The sequence below is a fragment of the Trachypithecus francoisi genome, unplaced genomic scaffold, assembly GCF_009764315.1.
Source record: "Trachypithecus francoisi isolate TF-2019V2 unplaced genomic scaffold, Tfra_2.0 Lachesis_group7, whole genome shotgun sequence".
NCBI classification, from domain to species: Eukaryota; Metazoa; Chordata; class Mammalia; order Primates; family Cercopithecidae; genus Trachypithecus; species Trachypithecus francoisi.
The window spans coordinates 14,107,820-14,130,271 of NW_022681472.1; the positions used below are offsets into that span (position 1 = coordinate 14,107,820).

At 37.2% G+C, this 22,452-nt stretch overlaps 1 protein-coding gene across 2 annotated transcripts in view; it reads right to left on the minus strand.

The window, feature by feature from the left end:
* TOX (thymocyte selection associated high mobility group box) overlaps nt 1–22,452 on the minus strand; it is a 313,830-nt gene that overhangs the window by 35,504 nt on the left and 255,874 nt on the right. For both annotated transcript variants that reach the window (XM_033203282.1, XM_033203283.1), the window contains exon 4: nt 9,768–10,049. In XM_033203282.1, the coding sequence (XP_033059173.1) occupies nt 9,768–10,049 (282 nt within the window). The remainder of the gene's footprint in view (nt 1–9,767; nt 10,050–22,452) is intronic.

Consider the following 22,452-nt stretch of genomic DNA (forward strand, 5'->3'; position numbering starts at 1 on the left):
TAAAAAAGTGAGGTGATAGATAGGTTAATTAGCTTATTATAGGTAATCATTTCACAACGTACACATATATCAAAACATCATGCTGTACACTTTAAATACATACAACTTTATTTGTCAATTATACCTCAATAAAGCTACAAAAAGAGTAATCCTCATATTTCATCAAAGATTGAGAGAAATCGGGAACAAAGTAGAGAAATAAGTGAATGCTTATTCATATGGAATATTACCTAGACTCATTTTAAATTTTAATTAAAAAATTAATGATCTGACACATTGAAATCTCCATGATTACAGATTATATCAATCTTTCTGGAAAATAATCAAATGTCAATCATAGAGATAAATTTCCTATTATGTAATTTAAATGCTTCTTATTAAAAGGTTTCCCCACATTATTTAAACAGTTTTTGTGATGGTTAATTTTAGGTGTCAAGTTGATTGGATTAAGGAATTCCTAGAGAACTGATAAAGTATTACTTCTGGGTGTGTCTGTGAGGATGGTTTCCAGAGGTGACTGGGGTGAGTCAGCGGACTGGGTGGGGAAGATAGACCCTCAATGTGGCCAGGCACCCTTTAATAGGCTGTGGTCCTAGATAGAACAAAAAAGACAGAAAAAAGACAACTCTCTCTCTCTCTTTCTCTGTCATACATGTGCTCCTTTGTCTTTCTGCTTTCTGCCATGGGATGACACAGCAAGAAGGCTCTTGCCAAGGGCCTCTTGAGCCTCTAGAATTGTAAGAAATATATCTCTGTCCTTTGTAAATTACCAACTTTCAGGTATTCTGTTACAGTGGCACAAAATGGAGTAAGAGAATTTCCTTCCTTCATTGTCCAGAATTTTGTTTGAACCACTGATCATCATGCTTACCTCCTTTTTAAGTTGGTATTTGGACATTATGGTACAGACTTTAGATCTACTGGATGTGTGATTCCTTGCTGTAACAGATAGGAGGACAGTCATCCTCTTGCATTTGACAACAGGCCCTACTTTTAGAGATGTCCTGAAGAAGCAGGAGAACTTGTTACTGCCAGTAAGAGGCTCAATCATATGAAAAACACCAGTTATCATTTTGAGGCAATGGATAGCAACCCTATAGAAAACACTAAATAATTCCACACAGCCAATCCATTTTGTTAGTTGCCTGGAGGCTTTACCTATTTTCCTGGTTTGTCCTGGAGGGCTAGCTGAATGCAATGTTGCTTAAAGTTTTGTTTAATAGAAGCAAGTATTTCATGACTTCTGCCTCCACATTTTCAAGGCTCAGGAGACATCATTTATGCACTATGGAGTGTAACTCTGGGGCTTCCATTGTGTATCTGATTGAGTACCTGAGAGGCACTAGACTGTAAAACTATGGTGTTGCCCCCATTAAAGCAGACTACCAGCTAGTCTTATCAGATTACATCATCTTTGTCTTTGCCATGCCTAAAAACAAGAGCATATTGATCTGCTTTCAGTTAACATCACACTATGCCTTCCCTTTAAATACTCATGTTAACCTTGGTTTGAATTTTCTGCCATGCAAGAAAACTGGCGTCTGAGAAGACCAATCTAAAGGATACACATAAAATATTCATTACTCAAGATTCACTGCCTCTCCTTCAATAACTAAACTACACCACCAAAGTTAGATTCTTGGATCATAATATTCTGATCATTTATAAAATTGCCCTCACAGAACTGAACCATATCTAAGACAATGCCCTGACTTCCACTGAAGACTTACATAAGGGGAAAAACTATGCATGAAAGATCTCTATTTTTTATGAGATAAAATGTACTTTGGAGGGAATTGTTTATTATATTGCTCAATGTTCTTGTATCAAGGACTAATAAGTATTCACAATATCTTTACTCTTTAGAATAGTTTTGTTGTAGTTTGATCTCTCATGTACCCAAGTACTTGGGTTTTGCTCTATGGAATATAAAGCTGTTTGTCTTAGGAACACTGGGCATTGCCCCCTGATCTGTGGGGATCTTATTTTTTATTTTTCATTTTTCTTGTGCGGAAAGGATGCAGAAATGAGCTGCCATTTTAGATTCTGTGTGATGAACTGGGAATTTGTAAGGTCTACTTTTGGAAGTAGCCTCATCACATGTGTGAAAAACACATGATCACTGTTGTGTCCAAAGCCTCCTTGAAGACAGAAATGCTGCTGTAATTTGGAGCCATTTTCATGTCAGTAACGGATGCACTTTGAAAGATACTTGGCTCTTATGACCACAAACTATTTGGAATAAACACAATGATGATAAATATGACTGTAGTAGAAAAATTAGCTAAATGGATTTATAATCTGTCCCTGGACCTTAATTTTGAGTATTGTCTGGATCCTGACTTCTTGCATAGATGGATGGAAGCTTATAATTTTAAATCCTAACTTTCCAAAAGGCCTTGACTTTTAAAGTCTAGAGTACACTGTCTCGTAAAATTTTCTAGGATGATAGATATGCTCTCTGCCCTGTCTAAAGGGTAGCTGCTAACCACATATGGCTCTAGGCCGCTTGTAATGTGGCTAGTACAACTGAGAAATTGAATTTCTAAATTTAATCTTAATTGGTTAAATTTAAATGGAAGCAGTCACACATGACTAGCAGTTACTGGATTAGACAGTACAGTATTTTGTACAGGACACTGCTCAAGAGTACATACAGTATTTGTAAAGTTACTAGGGTTCTAAGACTGGAGAGTTAAATTTTATTCCATCATAATCTTTAGAATATGGAAGAAACTATATAATGCAAAAAGGTGAATTTCTCACGATGACAAGCACATTGAAAGTAAGGAGCAGGTCCCATTAATCTTCACATCCTTCATAGCATCGGTACAGTGTTTTACATGCAATGGATCATTATACATTTCTGCTCTGGTATTCTATAGCACTGGGCAGAGGCTTAGACTTATGAGGCAAAGAAAATTTGAAACACACATAAAAATTGTATGAAAATCATAGCAACTAAAACATGGATGAGCTGAGGCCCTAAATGTCACCCTGACTACCCACACACTGATTTCACCATCAGTTAAAGCACTGATGAATACATAAGTGCACAAATACCTAAATAAATATTCATAAATAAATATTACACATAAGCTTTACACAGATACATGGGCTTCATGTAACTTACTTGTAAGACATAGATTTATTTCTCAAATCCCTAGAGGTGCCTGAAGGTTTCTGGTAATTCACCCCTGTCATGTCTTATTGGTTAATTATAGAGATATATTTAACTTATTTATCACAAGAAAACAATAATCTTTCACTTTAAAAAAGCATGTGCTAACGGTGTTGCTTAGATAATAGTATTTCTTAAGAAGCCAGAGCACAGGAGTTAAGACTATCAAGGAAAGAGAATCACTGATATTGAAATGTCCCTGGAGAAGTTAGAAACGTCTATAAGCATATTTAAAATAAACTGCCGCGGTCCCAAAGCCTTTAATGGAGCTGGGAGAGCTGTTTAATGCACACTATCTTGCAGTAATCGCTGTAGTTTAAAATAGATTTTAATCAAGCACCATCTGCATAATAGGCTGAACAAACAACATAGAACTCCACTTATAACTCTTATCATATAAAGTAAATATTATAAACTCCTCTCCATAGAAACAGGGCATATAACAGCACTTTTTGTGATGTTTCAGTGAGTGAAAATTTTGCTACTTAAATTCATTCTCTCTTTTCTAAACTATGCCATCTAAAATCCCCTTATGAGAATAAATTCAAATAAGCATGGAAAGTAAGTCATCTAGTTACTGTGAAATCAGCAAGGCTGTAATACTTCTTTCATTTTACAATTGGGTTTATTATTATCTTTAATAACGATACGCTCTATGACTCAAAACATCAATTATAGAAAAATGCATATGAAGTGCTATACTTTTGAAATGATTCACAAGTGTGAGGCATTGTATCAGTGTCATAGTTTGTAAAGCAATTTCATTTTTAAGGATCTTTGATTCTGCCAAACAGAGCTGAGTATGACATTTGAATGAGTTCAGCAAAGGCACTCAGTGGCCTTATGTGAAATAGGAAGTTTGGGCTAATGTCCAGAAAAATCACTTTAAAGTGAGAAAAAAAGGTTGGTTGTTATTTTATATACCTACTGGTTAAGTTTATCAATTTTATGAGATCCACTTGGTCTTTTCTAAATTTGCTGATGTAAGGAAATATGTTTACTTCTTATTCTTTTGGATTGAGGGCTTTTACAGGCTTACAGAGAAGGCAAGCTCTTGAGGTGGGGTCCCACTGAATAAAATGCCAGGCGGCTATGTTAAGTCTCATTTTGTTTTTATTCCATGAATGAATAAAGTATGCTCAGTCATCTAGGGTATGTCTATATCCTGGCATAATTATTACTTGAATAAATTTTAGTAAAGATGATTTGGAATTAGGTACTAACTGGCTGGCTAAATTTTATCATTTTCTCCTAAACTAGTTTATTAGGCTCAGCCTTAACAAATAGGATACTTTTATTTCAAATAAATAAGAGGCATACATTAGTTTTATTGCTGTGGTCTAATAAATTCTTTAAAAGTATCATATGCATTATACTATATAAAGTGAACAGTTACAATATAAGTACAATTCAATGATGAAAATACCAGACTTCCAAGTCCCAGTTTTAAGTATTCTGTCCCACTGCTAGTTAGATAAAGTGACGTGACATTTGGTTCTAACACTGTTTGATTTCACTTAATATTTGTAGAAACCTGTCTGTTCCTCATTTCTACTTTATTCCAGGAGTCTTCTTGTCTTCAGAGCAGTGGTAAATAAAAACTCCTACTCTAAAGGCTTACTTAATTGCTGCTGTAGTGATTTATCCTATTTGCTTTGAGAAAAAAACTCCTGCTTCTGTCTAGTGTGGCAGAGCACATGCATTGATGAACTAGCAAATTAGTCACAAACTCTTAAAGGCAAAAACTAAGCGAACTCAGAGAAGACGCAGCGTATTAAAGGCAACTTTCATATTGAAGATACTGTTGAACCTCGTGTGAATTTGAGTTAAGAGTGCAATAGACAGAAGACAAACACCATGCCTTACCAAAAGCAAGATGTTTAATGGGAGAGGTCCTGTTAAAATCAAGAGGTAAAAGAATTAGACTGTCAGTGCAAGGGTGAAGTAACATTCCCTTGTATGTGACCTACTGGAACATGCAAGAATGGCTGCTCTGGAACTTTGATACAAATGAAGAGTGGAACAAAATCTCTTGTGTTCATTCACAAACAAAAGCCAGCATTTGCAAGATTTGTAGCCTGAACATACACTATGTGGGTGGTCTAAAAAATTCAGGCCAAGTGTGGTTCTTGATTGTAATGGTTCAAAATATGTGGCAGCAACAAATATAAATCATCCCCAGAGAAATCACTTTTAAACAAGCTCTAAAAGAATTCTTACAAAGTTCTAATACATATTAATTCTCATTTCAAAAGTATGAAAAGCAAAATGAAACAAGCTATTAAAACCAACATATTCAGACTTCAGAATACTTCATGTATTGAAATTAGCAAAAGAAGGTATAAAACAAATATGTTTAATATGCTTAAAAGAATAAAAGAGATTAAATACATGGGTAAAGAGCAAGCAACTAAAAAAAGAAGTCCAAACTCATTTGAGAAGGAACCAAATGAAACTAAAAATATAAAATATTTGAGATTAAAACTGCAATAGACCATTTCAGATTAGGTAGAGCTAAAAAGAGAATTATGAACTGGAAAATATGTTATTCAGAATGTAATACAGAGGGGCAAGGAAATAGAAAATATGAAAAAGTCATGGAAAGGAGAAAGCCTAATATTCAGCCCCTCAGAATAACAGCATAAGAAGGGAGCAAGAATGGGATAGAGGCAGTATCTGAAAAAAATAAGGAATGAAAATTTCCCCAAAATTGCTGACAGAGAGAAATGATTACAATCAGAATGCATGCAAAGAAACCCATACATATCACCATTAAGCTGCAGGACACCAAAGACAAGGGAAGATCTCAAAAGCAGTCAGAGAGTAAAGTCAGGTCACTTTCAAAGGAAAGACAGTAAGGCAGTAAATTCTCAAAAACAATAGTGAAAACAAGGATTCAGTGGAATAATATAATATCTTCAAAATGCTGAAAGAAAATAACTGTCAATCTAGAATTCTATACCCAGCAAGTGTGTTTTTTAAGGTAAGCATGTTACCTGCAGACCTTCATGAAAGAACATTTTAAAGGCACAAAGAAAAAGATGTCAGGTGAAAGAAATATATAGGTGAATAAACCCAAAGGAAAAATAACTTCATAAAATAATTAAAATAGTGTTTCATGAAGTTTATTCAGTTACAGAATTCAATTAAACTATAGTTAGAATGAACAACAATAACAGCCCCCAGTAAAAATTGAACAGAAGGTGTATAGAGTTAAAGTAATCTAAGAAAAGAGGTAAAGATATTGGTAAATTTTAGACTTTTATATAGTTGTATTCCAGGGACAGCTACTGAAAGAAGAGAAAGAACATAAAATCACTAATCTAAAAATGGGAAATAATGTAATGAGAAAAATAAGAGCAATCTTAAAGAAGATGAGGAAAAAAAAAGACACATAAAATATTTGTAGCATAAACAGAAAGCAACATACTTAGAAAAATAAGCCATTTTCATATTTATATTAATGTAAATGTAGTAAAGGTTTCATTTTAAAGTAAAAGCTCATTTAACTACATGACATTTATAAGAGACAGTCAGATAAAACATGGATATTTTCAACAGAAAAGCAGAAAGTAAAAGGATAGAAAAATATATAATGTGATTCTTAACCCATAATTTCCTTAAAGAGAAAACTGTGCCAAAAATATACGTGTAACGCCAGATACTTTTTGTGTCTTAAAGTATCTCTTATATTACAAATACGGGATTACAGGCTTAGAATCGCAAGCTGCCTAAGTTTGTATTTCTTTGATGCTTTACTGTGTCTCATTTATGACTTAAGGCTGTCAACACAGTTTCCTAGCAATCAAAATCACGGGTAGTGTTTATAAGGTGATAATTTATTTTACTGATGTATTTACAATATTCCTCTCTGTCAAAACAGACTTATTTCATTTAATTGTTCAATTAGATGAGCTGGAATCAATATGTAATTGCTTAAAGACAGCACAAAGTGTTAAGAGGAAAGCTTTAAAAGCTTTTTCTGGTGTGGAACTAAATATTCTTTTTTAGTTCACTTGTTAGAAATGATTTAAATGATCTTTTTGACTTAATGCTACTTCACATTTAACTGGAGCTGTTGCACTACAACATTCCACATAAATCCTACTCATATGTAAAGGAAAAAATCCAGTTTAATCCTTAACTGTAATGAAGAATGCTTTAACATTTTCATCAGAGGATTTTTCTAGCTTAAATAAATATAATAATATAACTCAAATAAATGAATAGGAGCATTTGAATTGGAGACAAGGTGAAGAACAGTGCATAGAATTGGAATGAAGGGTGACTTTTCCTGAGATGGAAAATATACTTAAACTTAACATGACTTTGTGTGAATGTTTGTGCAGATAAAAAAGTCATTTTAATGGGTGCAGTCTTAGAAATCAATCCCTAAACTTTCATGCATTGATAATTCAATAATCTATCACTATAGAATATGAATTTTACTATGCAATGCTTACACAGTCCACTAATGAAGAATTATAAATTATTTCAAGATGTGGATATTGAATGATTGGAGAGGATACCCACTGGCAAAGTTTCATATCAGTATGGAAACATGTAAATTCATGCTTTAGCAAAATTATAAAATATGGATCTAACATGTTAATAGCAAATGGCAGAACCCATGAATGTTAATGAATTTCAGATTTCTACCTACTCTTCTACTCATACAAGTGGAAGACTATGAAAAATGTTATTGTAATTAGGAATAATCCAGTATACAATTTACTGTCAGAGGATGCTACTAATTTTGCATTTAATTTCCTGAAATGTCAGGAATGAATACTGATAAAGACACAATCCAGATACACAAATTGATCTTTACTATGAGCAGTACATTAATTTTTCCCCTTACAATAAAGTACATATCATCTGTGTTTAGCAAATTGACTTGAATTATTCATGCATAATCAACATCTAAATCACTGTCCACAAACAAATTATTGGTGTTCACATTTGGGTTCAGGTACTCATTGGCCATTAGGTGTAATCTAACAGCCAATGCGTACCTGAGCCATTGGAATAACCTGTATTTTCTGAAGAAAATTATTGCCCTGGAAATGGTCAGCTAAAGGCAAGGCTTTCAGCAGCCCAGTCAATTATTTATGAATATCAATTAGATTCCTCCTGCCGTTTCACCTAAATCATGAGAGGCTCACTCACTGACAACAGGGAGAGATGGTAAGGATGGAGGCACTGGCTTGGGCAGTGTTAGGTTCTGCAGCTGTTCTAAAACGTACTTGGGATTTGTTTCAGTCAGGTATGGTAAGACAGAAGACAAGGAAATGATGATTGTGAGGAAGAAATTTCCACTCATAGATCCCTGAAAAGAGGAGGCACAGCACAGCACAGCACACAGGGCCACACAGGGAACTACCCAGGTTGGTCAGGAGACAGAAAGAGGGAGAAGACAGAGCATGCCCAGAGCCTTTACTGGGAATTTTGTGGGCAGGAATGGGCAAGGCAGGCTGGCATGCTGAGTAAGCCTAGGACTGGATAGTTTGAATAACTTTGGTGGGCTATGGGCTGTAAGGAGTGATCCCTAATTGTCTGACACTTGGCCTAGGGGTGATGTAGGGCAGAGGGAACACTGGCTTGGTATGTGAGAGTTTTTAAAGGAGATGTTTGGGATGCAGCTGTGAATTGTTGGCATGTATACAGAAAGGGGGCTAGCAGGAGTGTCATTTGCAATCTCTAAAAATTAGCTAGTTCTGAATTTCCAGGATTAAGGCTCCAAATGCCAGAACATCAAGTATACAAAAAATAGGAAAATATAGTCAATGCAGCTATCTTATCTTTGTCATCAGGCTAAATAAATTGATGAATCACTATTTATCTGGACTGAAAAAAATTAGCAGAGTTACTAGAAAGTTAACCATGTATATCAGGATTGCACAGTGTTGCTTTTGGTAGCACGTTTATAGTTTAATTTTCCAAAAACAAAATTCTCACAATGGTAAAAAGAAAAAAAGGTGGCTGACATAAAACCCATCTTCTTATTCAGATAACTTAAAAGAATGACTCTGCTGGCGACAGACACACAAATAACCATATTGGCAAGGAGTTAACAAAAGGTATGCAATGAATCACCCAGGAACGGAGTCATCTAGTATCCCTGGCACTTACTTTCCACATCCCCAATTTGAAATGGTTGGGTCAGGTGGCCACAAAGGTTTCATCTAACATCATCACCAAACATCTCCTCTTTCTCTCTCTCTCTCTCTCTCTCTCTCTCTCTCTCTCACACACACACACACACACACACACACACCCTTCATTGTACCCCAGTATACTGCCTTCTTAAAATGGTACATTGACTATACAGGCCTGAACTTTTGTAGGCGTGAACAACTTCTATGCTTAACACATCTATATTTAAAGGATTTCTCAGGGACTTTAAAGTGTAATTGGACAAGCAGATGGTTTAATCCAGTTTGTTTGTAACCTCATGCTTCATTAACAAAGCAGGTGTCTCCCACCAATGTTTCTCACTTGGACGATATAAACTTGTACCCAGCACAGGTCAAAGAAGTTATCTAAGAATAGTCTCCTATAGGTCCTAAAACTAACTTATTCATACCTTAGAGGTATCATCGCCTTCATCTTCGTGCACTGAACTGGATGGTGAAGGAGTTGCAGACTTGCTTCCAGGCGGAGATGGTGAGTTGTGGGGAACATTGCTTCCTCCCATATTCAAACCGAGCTGAGCACTTAGCTGTGACTGGTTAATGGTAGTCAGCTGGCCATGTGGCATCATTCCTGGCTGCTGCCTGATGTCTGCAGGCTGGCCCCTTGGTCTCATGGCTGCCATCTGAGGATGGGAACTGTATTGAGCTCCTTCTGGGTTTCGTATATCTGGCATCTACAATAAATAAATAAATAAATAAATAAATAGGAAAGGAGTAATTTTCACAAACATGTTTTGGGCAAAAAAGTAATAATTCTTTAGATTTCCAGATGTTCTGCTGAGTCACACACACATTTATTTTATTGGGGTAAAATAATCCTAAAAGTATGTATCACCCTAGAGGATAGCATAAGACTACCAAAAGAATAGAATTTGAGAATTCAGTTAGCATCATACTTCATTACTCAAGATGTGATTAATTAGATTTACAGTCTTTCTATACTAGTGAAATATAGAAATATATTATTTATAAAAGAACTAGAGAGGCAAGAGCAAACACAGTCAAAAGCTAGCAGAAGGCAAGAAATAACTAAGATCAGAGCAGAACTGAAGGAGATAGAGACACAAAAAACTCTCCAAAAAATCAATGAATCCAGGAGTTGGTTTTTTGAAAAGATCAACAAAATTGACAGACCGCTTGCTAGACTAATAAAGAAGAAAAGAGAGAGGAATCAAATAGACGCAATAAAAAATGATAAAGGGGATATCACCACCGACCCCACAGAAATACAAACAACCATCAGAGAATACTATAAACGCCTCTACGCAAATCAACTAGAAAATCTAGAAGAAATGGATAATTTCCTGGACACCTACACTCTTCCAAGACTAAACCAGGAAGAAGTTGAATCCCTGAATAGACCAATAGCAGGCTCTGAAATTGAGGCAACAATTAATAGCCTACCCACCAAAAAAAGTCCAGGACCAGATGGATTCACAGCTGAATTCTACCAGAGGTACAAGGAGGAGCTGGTACCATTCCTTCTGAAACTATTCCAATCAATAGAAAAAGAGGGAATCCTCCCTAACTCATTTTATGAGGCCAACATCATCCTGATACCAAAGCCTGGCAGAGACACAACAAAAAAAGAGAATTTTAGACCAATATCCCTGATGAACATCAATGCAAAAATTCTCAATAAAATACTGGCAAACTGGATTCAGCAGCACATCAAAAAGCTTATCCACCATGATCAAGTGGGCTTCATCCCTGGGATGCAAGGCTGGTTCAACATTCGCAAATCAATAAACGTAATCCAGCATATAAACAGAACCAAAGACAAGAACCACATGATTATCTCAATAGATGCAGAAAAGGCTTTTGACAAAATTCAACAGCGCTTTATGCTAAAAACGCTCAATAAATTCGGTATTGATGGAACGTACCTCAAAATAATAAGAGCTATTTATGACAAACCCACAGCTAATATCATACTGAATGGGCAAAAACTGGAAAAATTCCCTTTGAAAACTGGCACAAGACGGGATGCCCTCTCTCACCACTCCTATTCAACATAGTGTTGGAAGTTCTGGCTAGGGCAATCAGGCAAGAGAAAGAAATCAAGGGTATCCAGTTAGGAAAAGAAGAAGTCAAATAGTCCCTGTTTGCAGATGACATGATTGTATATTTAGAAAACCCCATCGTCTCAGCCCAAAATCTCCTTAAGCTGATAAGCAACTTCAGCAAAGTCTCTGGATACAAAATTAATGTGCAAAAATCACAAGCATTCTTATACACCAGTAACAGACAAACAGAGAGCCAAATCAGGAATGAACTTCCATTCACAATTGCTTCAAAGAGAATAAAATACCTAGGAATCCAGCTTACAAGGGATGTAAAGGACCTCTTCAAGGAGAACTACAAACCACTGCTCAGTGAAATCAAAGAGGACACAAACAAATGGAAGAACATACCATGCTCATGGATGGGAAGAATCAATATCGTGAAAATGGCCATACTGCCCAAGGTTATTTATAGATTCAATGCCATCCCCATCAAGCTACCAATGACTTTCTTCACAGAATTGGAAAAAACTGCTTTAAAGTTCATATGGAACCAAAAAAGAGCCCGCATTGCCAAGACAATCGTAAGTCAAAAGGACAAAGCTGGAGGCATCACGCTACCTGACTTCAAACTATACTACAAGGCTACAGTAACCAAAACAGCATGGTACTGGTACCACAACAGAGATATAGACCAATGGAACAGAACAGAGTCCTCAGAAATAATACCACACATCTACAGCCATCTGATCTTTGACAAACCTGAGAGAAACAAGAAATGGGGAAAGGATTCCCTATTAATAAATGGTGCTGGGAAAATTGGCTAGCCATAAGTAGAAAGCTGAAACTGGATCCTTTCCTTACCCCTTATACGAAAATTAATTCAAGATGGGTTAGAGACTTAAATGTTAGACCTAATACCATAAAAACCCTAGAAGAAAATCTAGGTAGTACCATTCAGGACATAGGCCTGGGCAAGGACTTCATGTCTAAAACACCAAAAGCAACAGCAGCAAAAGCCAAAATTGACAAATGGGATCTAATTAAACTAAAGAGCTTTTGCACAGCTAAAGAAACTACCATCAGAGTGAACAGGCAACCTACAGAATGGGAGAAAATTTTTGCAACCTACTCATCTGACAAAGGGCTAATATCCAGAATCTACAAAGAACTCAAACAAATATACAAGAAAAAAACAAACAACTCCATCAAAAAGTGGGGAAAGGATATGAACAGACATTTCTCAAAAGAAGACATCCATACAGCCAACAGACACATGAAAAAATGCTCATCATCACTCGCCATCAGAGAAATGCAAATCAAAACCACAATGAGATACCATCTCACACCAGTTAGAATGGCAATCATTAAGAAGTCAGGAAACAACAGGTGTTGGAGAGGATGTGGAGAAATAGGAACACTTTTACACTGTTGGTGGGAGTGTAAATTAGTTCAACCATTATGGAAAACAGTATGGCGATTCCTCAAGGATCTAGAACTAGATGTACCATATGACCCAGCCATCCCACTACTGGGTATATACCCAAAGGATTATAAATTACTCTACTACAAAGACACATGCACACGTATGTTTATTGCGGCACTATTCACAATAGCAAAGACTTGGAATCAACCCAAATGTCCATCTGTGACAGACTGGATTAAGAAAATGTGGCACATATACACCACGGAATACTATGCAGCCATAAAAAAGGATGAGTTTGCGTCCTTTGTAGGGACATGGATGCAGCTGGAAACCATCATTCTTAGCAAACTATCACAAGAAGAGAAAACCAAACACCGCATGTTCTCACTCATAGGTGGGAACTGAACAATGAGATCACTTGGACTCGGGAAGGGGAACATCACACACGGGGGCCTATCATGGGGAGGGGGGAGGAGGGAGGGATTGCATTGGGGAGTTATACATGATATAAACGTTATGCACATGTACCCTAGAACTTAAAGTATAATAATAATAATAAAAAAGAAATATATTATTTATATATGTATTTGTGTATTATATCATGATCATATTTATATAATGTAAATTTCAAGATGCTGATGCTCATTAGAGTATCTGTCAAAATTATTCAATTATTAGTGATTACAACATTCACAGTAATTCATAATACCCTGTTTGTTTTATCTTGATCATTTAAGAAAGGCTTTGGGAGTTAATAAGTGTACTCTTGTATTCAGTTTAAAGCTTTACAGGGTATTACTAGCCAAAATGATCTCCTAACTACCAGATTCAAAACACTGATAGGCTGGTATTAACCAATTGATTGACTATTGAAATGACTACACAGTCAGACTTGAAAGTAAAGCTCTAAAATTGCAAGGTCAACATAGTAATCCATTATGCTATCTGAGTCACTGGTTTTTAGCCTTAATGAGACTCACTCTTGTAATTCAAGCAATGAATTTTGTCTCTGCAAGGATTAGAATTAAAAGCATTGGAGGATGAAGCTCTTAAGGCATCTAGAGGTCAAATGTGTTGTATAAGAGGAGTATGGAGAATTTCACTTAACATTTCTCTGGCATTTTCAAACTTAAAATAATGGAGACTATTTCATGGTGCTTATAGGAGCAGCTCAGTTTTTTCATCCCGACGGGGGTTGAGGAATTCAGGCAGGTAGAGAGCACACAAAACAAGAGAGAAAAACAAGAAGACCGTGGGGGGAAAAGATCTATGGTTAAAGTTACAAGTTGGAAGTGAAAAAGTAATAATGTTATCTTATTCTGTTTCATTAGAAAAGAAAATCCCACAAAGTGTCAGATGTTTGGCAATGACCTGTCTGCAAATGTTGTTGTGACATGAAAATACTGTGAAGGCAAATTAAGTAACCTAGTCATAGGTTCTTGTTTTTGTTTTTGTGACAATGAAATCATTTTCTACCATTTTCCCTCTAGTCATTTTACCAATCTAGTTAGATTCACCTAAAACTAAAATTGAGGCTGTCCAGAGCCCCCATGTGTGCCCTGTGTTCTTCTCTGGTACTCGTTTACTGCCTCCACCATGAGGTCTCTTATTAGTCAATTTCACTCCTTTAGATCCTTTCCAACTTTGGTTACTTCTCAGTCTTCAGGCACAGTTCAAGGTATCCTAGACCTCCAGCTGGCCTCATGATTTGTACCCGCCTTTTCTAAGTCTGAACCAACATTTTTTCCATTATCCAAACCATATTCCTCCAGTCCTTCAAAAGTAGTTCAGGATTCTCCTTTCTGTGATGTCCCTCATAAAGCAACTTTTACTATTCAATGGTACATGCAAGAGCTGCAAAGGCTCTTGGTGACACTGTCGGTCTATGGAAGAGGAACACTGGGAGGGAGTGATGATAGAGCAAGCTTGTTGAATGTTTGTGGAATAAGGATATAGATAATTATAAATGAATAAATGAACGAGTAAAACCCAAAGAGATCAAATGACTTGACCAAAACCAAAGATAAAACCCACCTCTCCTAATTCGTCTTTGATACTTCCCACTGTATTAAGCAGCTGATCCAATATTTTACATATTCCATAAAAAGGATTACAGTTAAAGATAATTAAAAATACCTTTTCGGCCGGGCGCGGTGGCTCAAGCCTGTAATCCCTGGCTAACACGGTGAAACTCCGTCTCTACTAAAAATACAAAAAAAAAAAACTAGCCGGGCGAGGTGGCGGGCGCCTGTAGTCCCAGCTACTTGGGAGGCTGAGGCAGGAGAATGGCGTAAACCCGGGAGGTGGAGCTTGCAGTGAGCTGAGATCTGGCCACTGCACTCCAGTCCAGGCAACAAAGCGAGACTCCGCCTCAAAAAAACAAAACAAAACAAAACAAAACAATAAATAAATAAAAATAAAAATAAAAATACCTTTTCAAATGTTGTCTACCCAAATCAACAATGGTTTTATCTAGCCCATTCATGTTGCCTTCAGTCACATTTACTAAAATGGTTGTTGCCTCTTCTTAGATGTACATGTAACTTCTACAATCTGATCTTCTTTATGAAGTAATACTAGCTTTCACAGATATCCTTAAAGTTGTGCCAAGGATAGAGAGTACCATGAAAATTACGACTGACTTTTGAAACTACACAGAAGAGACAGTGTATACTAAATTTCTTTTCAGGTCTACTCTCAAAAGTCCTCAAGTCCTATATGTTTTTAGACCTTTAGCATGTAGAACAGCTCCCATTATGGGCACAGAGTAATGGATACCCGTAAGTGGACACTATCCTACAACGGGCAGTCTTCTTTCCCAACCCTGCACCAAATAAAGCACTACTGTGCATATTCCAACTTATATGTTTTATAGCCTTGCAAATGAAAAGGATTTACTAGCAAAATCATACTTCAACTAATTGATCTTTCTAAAAGTATATAACTAATTGCTATCTTTATTTCTCCTTCACATAAATCCCAAGTTACAAAACACATACAGTCTGTAACATATCTCTTTTGAGCCCATTTCTTCTCATCCTTTCAGAAATCTTGTGGTTTTAATATATCAGAGAGGATGGTTTCTAAATTAATTTTCATATGGAGTTCCAGATTTATGACTACAACTAAAAGTGTTCCAAAAGCTTGAAGCAATCTTCACTTTATCACACCTTCTCTCCTCCACTGTCTTGCAATCTTCGAAGATGTTTTCTCATGTTAATTTGTGTAGTGGGTAGATCTCTGGGCACTAAAATCTGCATTCCCACCATTGCACTGGAAGGAGAAGAAGGTCGGTGTGGCTATGGAAGAGTAAAGTATCAATTTGGGAAAGGAAGGTGAAGTACTCAAGAGGGTACCTCTCGTTCCACAGTCTTACCATTAGTTCAACGTATCCTGTCACCAGTGGTGTCAGGTCAGGCAGACAGCTTGAATACCAACTCAAAGCACACTTTTCCTGTGTGGAGCATGGCAAGCACAAATGAGGGAGCATATCTGTATCTTCAGTCCTCAGATGCACTTACAAACAGTGGGATCTTAACATCCATGGCAACATTTCTGAATTAGGAGGAGTATTTCCATTTACCTTATTTTCCTGAAAGGCAGCTCAGTATTAATCACTGCCTAATGTATAAAATGGGGAAAATTAAACTCGATAAAGTTTGATTACTGAAAATATGAATAATTAGTTAGGTCATGCAAGTAAGCTAATGTTTTCATTATTGGTTTCCTGCTGCAAAGATATTGATTGACTACAGCTACATCATGTCAAATACAAAACCTGAAGTAGCAGAAAATTATTTCCTGTTAATCACCAATATTTTATTTTATTTTATTTTTGAGACGGAGTCTTGCTCTGTCGCCCAGGCTGGAGTGCAGTGGCCGGATCTCAGCTCACTGCAAGCTCCGCCTCCCGGGTTTACGCCATTCTCCTGCCACAGCCTCCCGAGTAGCTGGGACTACAGGTGCCCACCACCTCGCCCGGCTAGTTTTTTGTATTTTTTAGTAGAGACGGGGTTTCACTGTGTTAGCAAGGATAGTCTTGATCTCCTGACCTCGTGATCCGCCTGTCTCGGCCTCCCAAAGTGCTGGGATTACAAGCTTGAGCCACCACGCCCGACCTATCACCAATATTTTAAATATATTTTGAACAATTCACTTAAGTCATGCTTAATTGCAACGGTTGTTCTGATTCTTCTTAACTCCTTCACTGACTTCCCTTTTTTCTACAACACCCCACCTCTAAGTGATTCCTTAACATGTTATTCTGAGTCACATTTCTTCCACCCAGATAAAATTTGCCACGGTTTTATTAATGGGAAATGTTCTAAACTAAAATGTACAATTCTGACCCAAATTCCAAGCCTAATTCAGAAACTGCTTGTGAGACACTACTACTTGAACATCACTCTTGCTAGAAATGTGAACAGTTTTCTTTCTCAAACCTTTTTTTTTTCTGTCTGACCAATATCTGTTGATGACACCTTCATCTTCCTTGTCACCTCTACTCAAAATGTTGCCGTCATTTTTGACTCTTTCCTTTTCTACCAAACTCTTGTGAGTTCTGTTGGGTTTACCCTAAAACATCAATTATTTCCATCTGCCCTTCCACCCATTTCCACACCCATTCATCTATTTAGGCCTTCATTACCTTTTCACTTGCAATAGCTGCTTAACTAAAATCGGTCTCTTTACATCTACCCCAAAGAGTGGTACAAAATTAATCTTCATGAGCCATGGGCTCAACAATTCTCCAATGACATCTGTCCCCCAAATTAAATCCAAACTCTTCAACATGACACGAAACCTTCCAAATGAAACTCACACCCTATAACCATCCTTCATCTACTCTATTGTTCAGTCAAATCCAATTAATTGCTTCTTTTTTACCTAAATCTCTCTCCCTTGGTCACGTGTCTTTGTTTACCATGCTCTGTCATTATTCAATTACCATTTTCCGAGAATTTGCTGTCTAAAGTTGTTAAAAAGAGGGGAAAAACCCCCATACTTTGCTCAGTGATTTGTGGTTTGCCCAATACTTTTACTTATTGATCCTTATAACTTCCCTTTGAGGGAGCCATGTAGGAAGAGCTGCTTTGCACAAGCCCACAGAGAGGTTAAATGATCTCAGATCTTTCTATTAGCAAAGACTGAAGTAAAAATGAAATATACTTTTTTTACATACTTGTACTTTTCTCACAATTCCATGATGCCTTTACCATCTTCATATATCCAAACCCTAAATATATGTTAAAGTCAAGTTCAAAAGTCAGCTTGCCTATAAAGTTCCAAGAACCTTCTGATTCTGAACTACCAAAGCATTTTGTTTATACTTTCTTTATGGGATACCACTTTAAAATTTATTTCTCTAATGTGTATTGTATGTACCTTCTAGATAGTAATCTCCTTGATTAGTTCATGACTAATGCATTTTTCAATCCCTCTTGAGATATCTTTTAGTTAAATGGTATTCTAAATATTCAAAAATATTTGCTGTGTCAGTGTGTAACTAAGGGAATGAATTCATCAGTATAAACTGACTTGAACCAGTCTGATGATTTTTGTTTTTTCCTGGGAACTTCTTAGTCACAAGATGAAAAGATTTGATTAATGTCCGTTTCCCTTTGTGGCAGAAACCTGAAGCTACCCTCCTACACTCATTTTCCTTTTGTGCTGAAAAATGGGTCCCTCTAGCTGGCTCAAGGAGGACATTTGTAGCTTCCTTTGCAGCTATGCATGGCCCTGTGACAATGAATCCTTGTGCGGAATCCTTGTGTGGTGCTTGCAAGAAGTCTCGTTGAAGGGAGGGGCTCACCTTCCTTTGTTTTTTTCTAGTTCCTGCTGGCAAAAATGTGGAGATGATGGAGAGAGCTAGGGAAAATGTCTTGGACCAAGACATGGCACCATAAGGGCACTGAAGGCACAAGAAAGGAGCCTAAGGGTATGATTATTCTGAAACCTGGACAACCTACTTACAGTGGGAGTGAAAGGGAAGTAAATGTCTGTCATTGCAGAATCACTGCCATTTGGGGTTTTCTGTTATAGGCAGCCCAACATAATCCTAACTAATACACCCTAGGAGGTTGCAGTGAGCTGAGATCGCGCCATTGCACTCCAGCCTGGGCAACAAGAGCAAAAAACTCTGTCTCAAAAAAAAAAAAAAAAACAAAAAACAAAACTGGGAGAGAATTTATTTTGTTCACCATTATAGCCCTAGTATCTAGAACAGATCTTGGCATGTAGTAGGAACTCAATACATATTTCTTGAGTTACACTGAATAGTTGTTTAAGTCTGGTACAATTAGGATTGATGATGCCAGTTTCACAGAAGTAGTTGTCATAAATCCTTGATCTTTTGGGAACTTCATTTGCTAAATTCTAGGGCTCAAATGTCTCAAAGGTAATTTCTCATGTGTGTATTTCTCATTTTGTTTATTTTCAAGCCTAATGAACTTCATATTTTCTTGGCAAAATGTCCTGCATGTCACTGGCATTTTAGTGTTGAGTGGCTCTTAATATTTATCTCACCATTTGCAAAACTCTGTCCATTTGAAAATGGGTGCTAGGTTTCACTTTTTTGGAAATCAGATCTGTTTCCTAAAAATGCTATTGATGACCAATGTCAATTAAAATAATGAAGGGGTATTATAATGGTGAAGAGGAAATTTCAATTTTTCCAGTTAATGCAAAACAAAAGTTCCATTAAAATCAATTAGGAAGCCAAAGCAGAAGTCATGTATTGTCCCACATGACCTGCCTTGATGCTAAGGCCATGTTCCTTTCTCCCCTTGCCTGGTTACCTAGAGCTGAAGAGTGCCATGCTGAGGACAGAGCTCAAGGTGGAAACATGAGGCACAATAATAGCTGCATATTTCAGCATATGTTTTCACTTTATTTCCTTTGATTTTCTTTCTTTCTTTTCTTTGACATGGACTCTTACTCTGTCGCACAGGCTGGAGTGCAATTGCACAACATTGGCTCACTGCAACCTCCACCTACCAGGCTCAAGTGATTCTCCTGCCTCAGCCTCTTGAGTAGTTGGGATTACAGGCATGTGCCACCACACCTAGCTAATTGTTGTATTTTTAGTAAAGACACAGTTTCACCATGTTGGTCAGGCTGGTCTCGAACTCCTGACCTCAGGTGATCCACCCACCTTGGCCTCTCAAAGTGTTGGGATTACAGGCGTGAGCCACCCTGACTGGTCCCTTGGATTTTCTTTGAAAAGGAAAAGAAGAAAAAAAAAACCCTGTTGCTCATCTCAGGTTATTATTTTTAAAAAATGAGTAAGATTTTGGTGTAACTGGAATAGGGAAAAAAAAATCCTTGGAATAACATTAGTCATGTTAGTGATGAAATGGTGTTAAAATCACATACTTGAATGGCACCAGAATGACGGAGGGCCTGCCTTTCAGTGTTTAAAACTCTGTGTGCTTCACAATCCTTCCAGAGTCTGTATTCCTCCTTCAAATATCTGCATCCTTCCCCATCCAACATGCCAGCCTTGAAAGCTATCATTATCTCTGCCTCTAGCAGACAATCTATATCAAAACAGTTGTACACAAAAAACTGCACCACCGCCTCGGCTGGTTCTGCTCTGATCCAGCTGTTAGAGTGAACAGCAGTTGGTGCACAGAGCGCTGGAACATGGGCAGCCCTGAGGCCTTATTTGCTAATGTGGCTCACCAGCTGCTGCTTTCTGTGGTCTTTGCAGGCAAGGCCTGGAAGGCTGCCAGTTGCAGCAGGAGCAGGAGAACGTGAGGAATCTCTGAAGCCCGTCCATTTACCCCTGTCTGTCAGCATTTGACATCCTGAGCTGTGGAGTGCTTTCCCCAGGGCAATAAGGAGATCCTGCTGGCTTTAGCTGTGACAAGTGCTTCCTCTTGGTCCCTTTTATACACACTATCAAACACACACCGTTCTTAGCACCTAAAGAAAAACTTCTGAGCCTTGCTCTTGGTTGTCCATGCAGGCCTGCATCATTAATTAGGGCAGGAAGGCAAAGTGGTTTCATTTTTCTTAGGAATAATGCACTCTAAGAGTCTATGAGAAGAATGTAAATGTTGATATTATTTAAGTCCCCAATTTGATTACATATTTTTGCCAGGGATTCAATTAATATGTAAATGTATACACCAGAATAAATGTGTGGGGAAATTTAATAATCAAAATTTATTTATTATTTTCCTAAATGCATTTCCAAGAGAGAGCTTAATTATTTGTTGTCCAGACACATTAAATAAATCATTTTTACGTGACCTTCTTGTGATCTATTTATTATCTAGAAATGTGGACTTTAAATAAACTTTATGTTAAGACTTTTGCTATTAGACTTCAATTAGTTGCACTGAACACTGATAATTCACAATGAAAGAGGGAAAATTTGGAAAAATACACATGCACAGAACTTGCTATATTTTTAAAGATTGAGAAAAGTGAGGTTCAAAAGAAAGGTTGGACATTTTTATAAAAATGTATTTTTATCCTCAGTATTTTAATTTAGAATAACTTGATTTCAACTCTGCATTTCCAAAAACAAAACTATTTTTGTATTTAATATTTGGAATCTTTGCTTTTCTTTCAAAAGACAATAGCAACAAGTAGGGTTCAGCTTTCTTTACAGTATGCTACAACAGAATACTTGCAGTTTAGTTAGGGTAATCAGTCATTATTAAACAATTTATCACAGGAAAGTAAGAACCCTGAGCATAATTTATTAGGTATTTGCCAAATGGACAGCCATAGCACTCTCTAGAACCACCATCTTCAGGGAAGATTAAAACTGCCTCGGAAACCAGTGCTCACACTGCCCGACTTCTACATTACCTGACCATCATACTCCTTCACACTGTGGTCTCTCCATTGTGGCTTCTTCCACGAATGGGCCCCTTATTACTCAAGGAATTTGGTGGGTTCAGAGGAAAACATCACTGATGAGTCCTAAAAGTGATGGCTAAAAATCACACTGGCTAAAAACCGTGTCACCAGTTTTGGTGTGTGTTTGTTTGTACATCCTCTCCCAGGGATGAACCAAAGATCAGATATTGAAGAGCAGCAAGGGACAGAGAGAAGGTGGACCCTGAACCTCTTAACGCCCTTAGTGCCCTTGCCTGGCCTCCTCTGCAGAACCCCACTGCAATTGCTGCCACATCCAGCAGATCCAGAAAGAAATGTCTTAGTTGCCCTAGTGTATGCATCTGGATTTATATTTATAAACAACTGAAAAAGCAATTTTACTCCATTTAATTTGATTTTTTTCCTTTCCCTAGAGGAGAGGGAGGCCGTGTGCTATTGTGGAGGCAGCCCTGTTCATGACACCTAGCTGCCACTCTTTCTAATGAGTTGTCTTACTTTCAACTTCTTTAACTCCCATTTTTCACCTCGTAAAAAGAGGATAATTTTTCACCAACAAATATTTATTGAGTGCCTGCTATGTGCCAGGCACTGTCTTAGGTACCTGGTCTACAGTGGTGAACATGTAGTTGGAATTTGTGCCCTGATGCAGCTCACTTCCTAGTGGAAGAGCCAGAAAACACAATAAATATTCTAGGACAGTGATATGTTTTAAGGAGACAAATAGGAGAGGAGCATACTGACCTCAAATGCTTCCTTAAAACATGACTGTGAGGATTAACTAAGATTAAGGACTAT